This window comes from Diceros bicornis, chromosome 24 (genome assembly GCF_020826845.1).
Source record: "Diceros bicornis minor isolate mBicDic1 chromosome 24, mDicBic1.mat.cur, whole genome shotgun sequence".
In the NCBI taxonomy this organism is placed as follows: Eukaryota; Metazoa; Chordata; class Mammalia; order Perissodactyla; family Rhinocerotidae; genus Diceros; species Diceros bicornis.
In genome coordinates, this window is record NC_080763.1 from 40250402 (window position 1) to 40262204 (window position 11803).

General features: G+C 52.0%; 1 protein-coding gene across 1 annotated transcript; it reads left to right on the forward strand.

Annotated features, from left to right (window-relative positions):
• Window positions 1–5641: 5641 nt before the first annotated feature.
• LOC131421283 (plasma serine protease inhibitor-like) lies at window positions 5642–10471 on the forward strand. Its single transcript, XM_058567956.1, has 4 exons — window positions 5642–6260; window positions 7953–8223; window positions 8613–8760; window positions 9426–10471. The coding sequence occupies exons 1-4, from the start codon at window positions 5642–5644 to the stop codon at window positions 9612–9614; spliced, it is 1227 nt and encodes a 408-aa protein (XP_058423939.1). The 3' UTR covers window positions 9615–10471.
• The last annotated feature ends 1332 nt before the right edge of the window (window positions 10472–11803 follow it).

An 11803-nucleotide genomic window follows, 5' to 3' on the forward strand; every position in this document is an offset into this window, starting at 1 on the left:
TGATCTGGTTCCAAATGCCAACAGTGCCGAGGTTGAGAAACCCTGAAATAAGGGAGTGGGGACGAAAAGTGAGACCCAGGAGATACTCAGTAAACCATAGCTTGATTGTTTTCTGTGCCTGGAACCTCAGACCTTTGGAAATCAGGGAAAATGATCAAATAGAATGTTTCCCTGAGACAAGGCAGCCCTGCCTGGAGGCTGCCACCCAGCCTCCAGTATCACGGCGGCCGCTGGGGCATCAGACACTGTTTGGACGTTTGTTAAATAAACAAAACATAGGCATAAAATGAGTGGAATTTTCAGTTTTTCTAAGGATGGGGCCCTTGGCAAGAAATATAACAATAAAAGAGAAACTGCTCCCCTGGGCCAACATCCTCATTCATTCACAGGTCAAGAAACCGCAGCATGAGGAATAAGGAGGGCGGGCGGACGGGGGGTAAGAAAGAGGGTGATGGCTGTGTTGATGGTGGGGATGGTTTCACGGGTGTGTATGTAGCTTGAAACTTATCAAGTTGTATGCATTAAATATGAGCGGCTCTTTGTATGTGAGTCATATCTCAATACAGTGGTTTTAAAAAAGAAAAAGAGAGAAAGAAGCTGAGCAGCAGTGGAGGAGTCATTCAAGGTCCACGGATGAGTTAGCCCCAGGGCCAAGAGAGCTCAGCTCTGGATGCTCAGCCCGGCTCATTCCCACCACGCCATGTCTGGCGTGTGCTCTGACACCTCTGAATCACAGAGGAGGAGACAGAGGTCCATTCATTCATACATTCGTTTATTCCACAAAGGTAGAATCAACTTCCTTGACTTGGAAGTCTCGCAGCCGGGAGCAGGCCAGATGAGGGTCCTCTCTGTTATGAGCGTGTATTCTAGTGGGAGGGAGGCCGGAACAAAAGAAGGCAACCACAAATGCAGAAGTAATTGCACTGCTGTAATTGACGGAGCCAGAGAGGAACGATCAAGGGAATGTTAGAGAGATAATGGTGGAGAGGAAGGGGCCAGGCGTGGACAGGGTATCCCCAAGAAGTGACATTTCAACAGAGGCTTGAAGCCAACGGAGAAGCTGGCCTTGGAGAGAAAGGCAGAGAGACGTTTCCAGCAGAAAGAGCAGAATGTGCAAGGGCCCAGGGCTGGGACAGGGCTGACTGTGTTGGAGGAATTGAAAAAAGGAGTGTGCTCAGAGGACACACCTGATTGAGGGCGGAGCAGGTCAGGATGAGGCTGGTGAGAGCCAGACAGAGCCAGACCACATGGAGCCTCGGTTATCGCACAAATCAGTTAGATTTTATCTCAAAGGAATGAGCGGAATCACGTTCTTAGGAAGGGGAGCACCATGACCATGTTTGTGTATCACAGAGATTCTTCCAGACGCTGGATGTAAAATGGTTCTCAGGGGCAGGAGGAGCAATGGGGTGGTCCAGGAGAAAGACAGAAGGGGCTTCCATCAGGATGGTGGCAGGGAAAATGGGGAGAGGCAGGCAGATTGAAGACATATTTTAGAGCTGGAAACCAACAAGTCCCGCCGATGGTCTGGAGATGGGAAGGGAGGTTAAGAAAGTTTCGTAGGTCACTGATCCCAGGAAGCTCTGCCCCCAACGTCTTTAGGATCTGGGGAAGTTGTGGTTTTTGTCTTTTCCTCTCTGCCTGGGCCCCTAGACTGACATCTCCTCTTGTAATGAGCAGAGAGTGGACAGACCCTCCTCAGCTGTGCGCCTCTCACAACTGAGTCCAAAGTCGACCCGCTGGGACTCTGTTGCTTAATGTTTAGAATAAACGTCAGCAGATTTTGGGTCTGTGGATGTTGAGGATCAGTGGGAGGGCTGCCCAGGGCCTGCCCACCTCCTGCCTCCTCAGGTCTCTTTGCCCTGGGGTGCCAGATGGGCTTGATAGATCTGCTCTCTTCCCTCTGACATGTGGGGGCATCTCTGCAGAAACACCCCAGGAGAGGGTCAGCCAGGCCAGGCTCTGCCACCACGCAGTGGGGCTGGTCTCCTAAGTGCCTGAAGCAGACTCACGCCGGCTCAAAGTTGGCACAAAACTCTGTCAAATCTGTGTGTGTCCACCAGAGGCCCAGGAGTGTGCTGGCAAAGCCTGAGCTTTGAAACTAGGAAACCTGAAATGAGCACCCCAAGGCCTCCACTTTCTCAGAAGTGACGTCTCTGACTCTCTGTTTCCTCTTCTGTACAGTTATGATAACGATACCAACTCCATGTTGCTGTGGAGGAGTGTAAACGAGCTAATACAGGTGACCAGCCTGGGAGAGACCCAGGGATATGTAGCAGGAGCTACAGGGGAGGAGGAACAAGGTCATTCCTCAGGGCCGTAAAAGGGACCAAAGAGGCAGCACTACATCAGTCCGAGGAATCTGGATTTTAATCCTGCTTCCATCACTCACTGGCTAGGACAAGCTATTCCGTTTTACTAAGCCTCAGTTTATTCAGCTGTAAAACGGACTGAACCTTGAGAGTTGCCTTCCTGGAGGCCTGCTTGCTTTCGGTAAAGCTGAAATGTAGTAATATTTATAGAATGTATAATAGGTCCTTAATAAATAGTAATGAGAGAGAGAGAGTGAGCCCAAATGGAGCAAGACTTCTTGGTCCCCAGCCTGCAGCCCAGGGGACCCTGAGTGAAGCTGCAGCTCTCTCCAAGGAGACCCTGCTATCCTGGAGACTCAGTGGCACTTGGAGAAGTGGCTCTGGCCTGTCAGATCTCTGGGGTTCAAGGGGGTGGGGACAGTGGCAGGGGGGAAGGTTACTGGACAGAACATGTGACAGACCTCCAGTTGTTTGTGAAGAAACAGAGGCCTGAGAGGGGAAGGGCCTGCCCCAAGGTCACCAGGAGGGCTGCATGGATGGGAGGCTGGGAGCCAGAACCCTCCCTCCTGCACCCCAGTCAGCTGCCTCTGGGCTCCGTCCACACAGGAAACTCCCTCTGCCTCTGTAGCTGTTCTTTGAAAGGGTTCCTTTTAAGGGAATTATCTGATGGTGCTAACACTTTGGGGGAGGGACCACAGTGTGCTGTAAAACAGACTAGTTGAAAGGACATAGAGAGTCCCCCACCCACCCACGTCCTTGAAAGACCTCCAGGAAGGCAACTCTCAAGGTGGGAACAAAAAGGGAGTTTTTGTTCAAAAAACAAAAAGCATGGGAAGCCAGACAGGGTTTCTTCATTATCTGCAGGTTAAGGGCTATGAGTGGCAGCTGCTGAGGCAGGGAATACAAGATTGGGAGGCCGAGACCCAGAAGAGCAAGACTAGGGATCTGGGGAAACTGATGGTACAGCGGTTTAGAGTGTGGGCATTGAGGGCAGAACCGGGTCTGAGCCCAAGCTTCGCCACTATTAGCATGTGACTCGACCTCTCTGAGCCTCAGATTACTCATCTGTGAAATGGAGCTAGTAATAGAACCTGCCTCCGTCGGGGGGCGTGAGGCTAAAGGAGTTGATATGTGTCAAGACAGCACAGCACCTCCCAGCGGGCGCCGGCGATGCGCCTGGGCCTCCCACGGGCACGGTGATTGCTGAGGCTGCTGTATTCAGTGCTGGGTAGCCAGAGGTTCTGCAGACAGAACATTCTAAAGGAGCCTCCTTTGTGAGCTCAGGTGCAGTTTGGAGGCCAGGGGCGGTGAGTGCGACCTGCTCGAGTCCCTCGATTTCGCTCACAGGCAGGATTGCAGCCCAGGTCCCCTGACTCCCAAGCTCATTGGCATGTCATGTCCCTCCCTCCCTCCCCCACCATGGGCCACTCTGCAAGCAATGTACAATGCAGCTGTTTGCAGCCCTTTGGAGTTTGGTTTTGCCTGGGTCACGTGACTCCGTGGCCGTGCTCACGCTGGGGCTGGGAGACCTGATGACATTGTGTCCATGGGGGAGAACGCTCAGCTGGAGGGGAAGATCTGAGCAAGAGCTTTCATCAGAACTCAGGCCATCGGCAGCCTTGGAGTTAGTTACCCGGCCAACACTGGGCTCCCATGAGAACGAGTGTGTGAAAGCACGTACCCCACTGTACGGCTGAGGAAATGGGGTGCTCAAATGGGGGGACAAGTGGGCCCTGGCCAGACACTGCCACACCGACAGCTCCTGCTTCCACAGCACCAGGTCTGCACCAGGCGCCGTTCCAAGCACTTTACCTACATTGACTCCTTAAAGTCTCCACTCCCCCCTCACCCCCAGTGCAGGCACTGTGTTACCTCCGTTGAACAGGTAGGGGACAGAGGACGGGGTGTAACTGACTTGCCCCAAATCACACTTGGAGTGAGTAGCAGGGCCGAGATTTGAACCCAGGCGGCTGGGCTGCAGTCTGGGCTAGTCACAGCGGGTGGAAGGAGGTCTTTGGGAGGCCTGGGTGCAGGAAAGGTTTCCGGTTGGAGAGGAGGGGTCTGGGTAGATGGACATGAGGGAGGAAGAGGAGGAGGGACTGAAGGTGGAGGACGAGGCCGGAATGATGGAAGACCCCACCTGAGAGATGTAGAGAGAAAGAAGGCGAGGGCTCTTGTCTGGGGGAGGGAAAGGAGAGATGTCTTAGCGCACTCGGGCCGCTGTGACAGAGCACCACTGTCCAGGGGCTCAAGCAACAGACATTTATCGCCTCTCCCTTCTGGAGGCTGGAAGTCTGAGATGAAGGTGTCAGCAGGGCTCGTTTCTTCTGAGACCTCCCTCCTTGGCTTGCAGATGGCCACCTTCTCCTCCCTGTGTCCTCACACGTCTTCCCTCTGTGTCTGCCTGTGCCCTGATCTCCTCTTCTTATAAGGACACCAGTCGTATTGGCTTAGGGCCCATCCATATGACCTCATTTTAGCCTAACTACCTCTTTAAAGACCCTATTTCCAGATATAGTCACATTCCAAGGTACTGGGGTTAGGGCTTCAACATTTGAATTGGGGACACAATTCAGCCCATCACAGAAGAGGAGAGAAGTGGAGGTGCACACGTTAAGAGGGCAGAATTTCCTCAGGAAGAGAAGGTGCCTCTGATGAGGGACAACGGTGGCCTTGCAGGGTCCTGGAGCCGTCCCTGGGAGAAGGAGAAGGGACCGTCTCTCAGGAGCCTAGCACCCTGCCTGCCTTGTAGCAGATGCTCAATATATATTTGCTGAGTGAACAAGGGCAAATCCAGCAGTGCTGGGGGTCCACAGCGGGTAGTTGGTCTGAGTTCTCAGAAAGCCCACCAGGCCTTGCCAAATGCTGCACTTGAGGACCAAAGCGAGGGTTAGAGCCACACGTGGAAGCAGGCTGCTAATCCAGTAACCACAGAGATGCTGACCAGGCAGAACATGGAGAACCTCCCAGCTCCATGTCCCATCCCCTGTCACGTGTACCTTGATGTGGGTGAGAGGGGAGGATTCTTGCCCTGGTGGCCAGTCCCTGCCTTGGATCTGCTCCCCTCTGCCTTCTCCTTCCTCTCCCCACCGTTAGATATCCATGTCCCCAAACCTCATCCTGCAGCCCCTTCTGCCCTCCTTAAGCCCTCACTCCCAGCTTCACTGGTCGTCTTTTCCCTCTGATGCTGCATTTTGAGCCGTGAAATCTCTCTGGAACATCGGTCTTACACGCTTCCTCCTGATCTTCTCTCTGGGCAGACACGCTGGCCCCACACCCTCTCTGAGCACATCTTCCCACTCTCCATTTCAGAACAAGGGGCCGCCACAATGCAGCTCAACCTCCTCTTGTGCCTGGTGCTCCTCAGCCCGCTGGTGGCCACCCTCCACCGCCACCGCTCCCGTGAGACAAAGAAGAGAGGCAAGGAGCTGCCACCTGTAGTTACCACGGTGGCCCCCCACACCGGAGACTTTGCCTTCGACCTCTACAGGGCCTTGGCTGCAGCTGCCCCCAACCAGAACATCTTCTTCTCTCCTCTGAGCATCTCCATGACGCTGGCCATGATCTCCCTTGGGGCTCGGTCCAACACAAAGGCACAGATCCTGCAGGGCCTGGGTCTCAACCTCCAGGGGGGCCCGGAGGAAGAGCTCCACAGTGCATTCCAGCAGTTGCTACAGGAGCTCAGCCGGCCCAAAGAAGGCCTCCAGCTGAGCCTTGGCAATGCCCTCTTCATCAACCCCACGGTGCACATCCAGGACACCTTCCTGAATGCCATGAGGACACTGTACCTGGCAGACACTATCCCCACGAACTTTGGGGACCCCGTAGGGGCCCAGAAGCAGATCAATGATTACGTGGCAAAGGAAACTAAAGGCAAGATTGCAGACTTGGTTAAGGACCTGGACAGCACTGAGATTATGGTTATGGTGAATTACATTTTCTTTAAAGGTAAGACCCTTGGGCTCGAGCCTGAACTTCCTCTCTCCTTCCAACTGCTTTTGTCAAAAGAATACCCAATTCTCGCACACATGGAGGAGGAGGAGTAAATTCAGTCCTTTCTGGTGCCTGTTGATAACAGTGAGGCCAACAATCAGCCGTGATAAGACGGCGCCTTCTCACTGGGTAAGGAGATGCTTATGACCCCAGGGTTGCTGTTTCCTCCACTGGGGAAGGGCTGAGTCCTGTCTTCGGGACCCTGGGGACACCTGAAGCCACAGCATCCACTCAGGTTCTGAAGCATGAGTTCCTCATGGCCAAGGTGCCAAAGAAACCAACACCACAGCTACTCAGGCCAGGACTGTCGGCCTTCGATGGGCTTTCAAGGGCATTTCTCAGCTGCTCCCCTGGGCCTCAGACCCTCTCCCCCATACCCTCCTAGGGGCTGTTTCCTAGGCCGAGAAATCCAGGGATGAGAGCCTGTTCCTCTGAATAGCCTCCTCTCCCCTCCTCAAGAACCCATCTCCATCTTTATCTCCCTGGGGTTTCATGTAAATATCTCTACTCATCTCCAGCTCCCAAGTCAACTTCTCCTTCTAGATGCTGAACCCCTCAGCGCCCTGTGTGGGGTCTGGCTGAGGATGGGAAGAAGAGGAAAGCAGAGTGGATGAAGAGAGGAGGAGAGGAGAGGGAAGGGGAGGGGAGGGGATGAACAGGGAGAGGGGGTGGGGAAAAGGGGATGAAAGGGGAAGGAGGCAGCGAGAGAGGAGAGAGGAGGTGATGGAAGGGGAGATGGGAGGGGGGCAAGGAAGGGGGAGGGGATGGAAGGGGATGAAAGGGGGAGGAGAGAGGGAGAAGGGAAGGGATGGAAGGGGAGGGAGAAGGAGGGGAGGGGAGAGGAGGGGAAGGTAGAGGAGGGGAGGGGGAGGGGGAGGGACAGGGGCAGGAGGGGGAGGGGGGAAGGAGAGAGAAAGAGGAAGGAAGGAGGAAAATAGTGAAATTGTTAGCCACCTCCCCCACTTCCTGGTCACAGATGGTGAATATCAAGCTTGGATTCTAAGATTTCCTGTCCCATAGCCCAGGGCTCTCTCCATTACACCAGGCTGCAGAGGACAGCTGTGAAATCAGCTAAGTGAGGTATTGGGAGGGGGTCCATATTTGATAGCTATTAAGAAGATGGAAACAATTACTTGTATCGCTTTGATCAAAAAGTCCCGTAGGAAGCAGACAGAGCAGGAAGTGTAACTGAAGACTTCCTAGCAAGAAAAATCATGTATTTCCAGGAACCTTACAAAGCTCTCCTCCAAACCTAGACCAAATCCAATGTTGGGAAAAGAGTGAAAAACAGAGTAAGTCACCCAGATACAGTGTAGCTTTGTCAGCCATCCGTATTTTTATCCTCTTTACTTGGATATTTGACCTCAAGTAACATCAGAGCCTCAAACAAACATTAGAGGTTAAGGGCCTCTAAAAACTTGAAAACCAGCCTTCTTGTTTTGCAAATGTGGATGGAAAAGCCCCGTAAACAGTTCCAGTGTGCCCCAAAGTTATAAGGGGCTTGCCTTCCTGGTCACAGTGTTCTCCAGTCACTGCCAGCAGCCAGACTGCTCCAAAGAGGATGATCTCTGCTTAATAGGTTTACTGTCTCCACACTTGTCATTTGCAGCTGAGAAGTTCTCATTTCTTTTCCATTTTAATCTTCAGCTAAGTGGGAGACAAGCTTTGACCACAAAAGCACCCAAGAGCAGGACTTCCATGTGACCTCGGAGATGGTGGTGCGGGTGCCCATGATGAGACACGAGGAGCAGTATTACTACCTCCTGGATCGAAACCTCTCCTGCAGGGTGGTGGGGATCCCCTACCAAGGGAATGCCACAGCCTTGTTCATTCTCCCCAGCGAGGGCAGGATGGGGCAGGTGGAGAACGGACTGAACAAGAAAATCCTGAGGAAGTGGCTCAAGATGTTCATAAAGAGGTATTCTTCAGACTACCCCGGGGCCAGCCTAACCCTACACACCCCCAGAGAGACACATGTCTCCCTAGGGCCACACAGCAGTGGTGGGAAGGACTCATCCAGCCCAGGAGCTGCCTCCAAGCCCAGAGGCATCATGTGAAGTCCCAGACCCCAGGCCTGGCCCTGCTGGACGGAGCAGGGCTGGAAGACATGACCAAGTTTCCTGGTGGTGCCATCAGAATGGGCAGTGACCTCTGGGGACAGCGTAGGTCCAAGTCCAGGGTAGGATGGGCTCCACTCTAGGCAAGGGGCTGGAGGATCATTATGAAGCCAAGGAGAGATAGAAGGAATATGAGCTCAGTGTGCCGATGCTCTAGAAGAGTCTAAGAAAGGCCCTCCTCTCTTTCCAGGCAGTTAGAGCTTTACCTTCCAAAGTTCTCCATTGAGGGCTCCTATCAGCTGGAAAAAGTTCTCCCCAAACTGGGGATCAGTGATGTCTTCACCTCCCATGCCAACCTAAGTGGCATTAGCAACCATTCCAACATCCAGGTGTCCGAGGTGAGCCCAGAAGCTTCTGCGCACCTGCTTTCAGAGATGGCTATTCTATTCTATTCTATTCTATTCTATTCTATTCTATTCTATTCTATTCTATTCTATTCTATTCTGTTCTGTTCTGTTCTGTTCTACTCTACTCTACTCTACTGTACTCTACTCTACTCTATTCTATTCTATTCTATTCTATTCCATTCCATTCCTCATTCCATATTCTCTTTCTCTTTCTTCTTTTCCCTCAAGAAGCAAAGGTTTCACTTCCTGTCTTATCCTTTGTGCAATGGGAAGCCATATCCAGCACTGTGTCTTGGGGGAAGGAGTCTGTCTTAAACAATCAGAACTAAGAATTGGGTCTTAGCTCCTTCACTCACTAGCTGTGTGACCTCCAACAATTATTTGACCTCTCTGAGCCTCCTTTCTCTCTCTAAAATTGGAGAGTCACACCCTTGCTGCGAGAAGTCATGAGGATTCAATAAAAGACACGTGTGCACTCCCCTCCAAGCACAGTGCCTGGGGCACAGTAACTGTTCACTTGTGCATTTCCTACCTGCTTCGTGGCTCAGTTGCATGGAGACTTTGATGGTGATGTTGCCGGCAGAAGCTTTGTCATTTCCTATGATGGCGTCTCCCAGCCCCTGGTGGCTCGGTGACACCTGGTGTCTCCCCTGCAGATGGTGCACAAAGCCGTGGTGGAGGTGGACGAGTCGGGAACCAAGGCAGCTGCAGCCACAGGGGCAATATTTACGTTCAGGTCGGCCCGAATGAGCCCTCTAAGGATAGTGTTCAACAAGCCCTTTCTGATGCTCATTGTGGAGAACATGGAGAACATCCTCTTCCTTGGCAAAGTGACCCACCCCTGAGGTGGAGATCTCTCCTGAAAGGCCACAGGCCTCCACAGTGGAAGATGAGGGTGCACTAAGGCCATCTATCTCCTGGGAGCTAGGGATTTATACACACCTTTAGTTGGCTAATGAGGCTTTCACAAATAATAATAATAACATTGATATACTGATGATGGTTTCTTTTCACACAATTGCAAGACATGAGTGCCTTGAAGAACACTGGAGAACATTGGCTCTTGCCCTCACCTTTCATCAATGGAGATTAGCACTGAGGGCCGGAAAGGTTGGTTGACTTGCCCAGGGTCACACAGCTTAGTGGCAAAGAGAAGCCCAGAATCCAGGCTCCTGATGCTCAGCCCCGTGTCCCACAAGGCCCCGGAGGAGGATTGTTCCCGTAGACATTTCCACCAGGAAGCAAATTTCCAAGCCTAGTCCTCCACTTGTCAGCAATATCAGCTATTAATTCATCATGGTTTGGAAAGAACACTGGAATGGGAGTCTGGAATGGGGCTTCTGTCCCAGCAAACCAGCTGTGTGACACTGGGGCAATACTGTCCCTCTGGACTTTGGTTTTCCCACGTATACAATGAAGGAGCAGGTCAAGGATTGAAGGATCCTTGAAATCATATAAAAGTCTGGGGTGTTGCCTGTCAATTACAGTTGATTTCAATACATTCAAGTGCCACTCATCCTTTAAGAAAAGCAAGTGGACAGCAGAGTGGACTAGCCCATCACAGGATTAGGTTACAATCTCACCGGCTCAGTTCGGGGTGGAACAATGGAGGCCTGTTGCAAATAGCAGAGTATCAGTTGAAGACACTCATCACTAACTGTGAATTTTAGTGTCAGGAATAACAATAAAGCATTTTGCAAGCACTGGGTGTCGTTGTCCACATAGAAGTAGCTCTGGGAATGGTGACATTAACAGCTTACCATGTTCCAGGGCTGCTGCTAGAACTTCACCTGGAGGGTTGCAACCTGCAGGTTGCAGCTCTGTTGACTGAAACAAAGAATCTGGGGGAAGGGTAAAAGAAGGAGTTTATTCAATAATCAAAGTGAGGAACTTGAGTCCTGGGAAACAGTCCAACAGAGTATCTGAGGAATTGCTCCGAAGGCTACAGGTGTGAGTGCAGTTTGTATACTCTTTTTATTAACAAAGCAGTGACTGTTCAGGAAAGGGCTTACACATCTAACAGTCAGATACTTCAAAGAGAACATGAACAAGAGCTTTTTGGTTATACATCAAACAAGGCTTGTAATGTTGGTGTTGTCTGTGTGTGGAGGGAGGCAAGGACCAGTGTCGTTAGTTATTCCCTCAATCTCTAAGAAGTGCAGCTGGGAAATGCGAGAGCGAGGTACCCTTTATCTTTTCCTGCTGTGGATCTGTCCAGCTGGCGTCTTCGGTTGTAAGGTGTGGGATTGCAAGGTCATTCTAACACAGGCTTAGGATGGCCTGCACGGCTGCTTCACAGAACAGCATGGATTTTTGTACTGATTTTAAGCCTATGTGGCTCACTTGCTAGATTCTCCTGTTAGACCAGGGAGAGGGGTCCCAAAAGTTCATGCACACCTCTCACAATATCCCCTATAAGGCAGGCACTACTATTACCTCCATTTCACAGATGGGGAAGGCGAGGCTTGCAGAGAACAGGCAGCCTACCCAATCACACAGCTCGTAAGTGGTGAAGGAGGATTTGGCTCCTTGCAGGGGAGACACGACCAGGAAACAGAAGCCCAGGTCGGGTGCGTCTCGGCCACCAGCTCCCATGTCATCCAGGTAAGCTCACTCTCCTCCTTTACGAAACCCACCACGTTTCCTCATCTAGCAAATGAGTGGGATCAGACGCTTTAAAGAGTCAATGAATGCATAAGCAAATGAGCCCTTCATTCAGTCTCAAACTGTCCCCTAGGTCTGACCCCCTGAGTGCCTGTCCCTGCCACCCTGCCTGTCCCCAGGTTGCTCTCACGAGGCTGCATCCACTGCTCTGATCCCAGAGTCTGGACTGTATGGCAGATGGGTGTCCTTAGAACTGACAATGTCGGAACCCATGCTGTGACCATCCCCCAAAGTACTGGGCACCTACTGTGTGCCAGCCCCTGGGGACACTTTGCATCTGTGATCTCATCAGTCCCTCAACAACCCTGCAGGGCATATCAGTGCCCCCATTTTACAGAGGGGAACATCAGTGCTTGCCCAGAGCCCCTCA

Coding starts and splice junctions, on each gene's coding strand:
- LOC131421283 (XM_058567956.1), top strand. CDS start 5,642: ATGCAGCTCAACCTCCTCTTGTGCCTGGTGCTCCTCAGCCCGCTGGTG. Junction 6,261..7,952: donor GAATTACATTTTCTTTAAAG/GTAAGACCCTTG, acceptor TTTAATCTTCAG/CTAAGTGGGAGACAAGCTTT. Junction 8,224..8,612: donor CTCAAGATGTTCATAAAGAG/GTATTCTTCAGA, acceptor CTCTCTTTCCAG/GCAGTTAGAGCTTTACCTTC.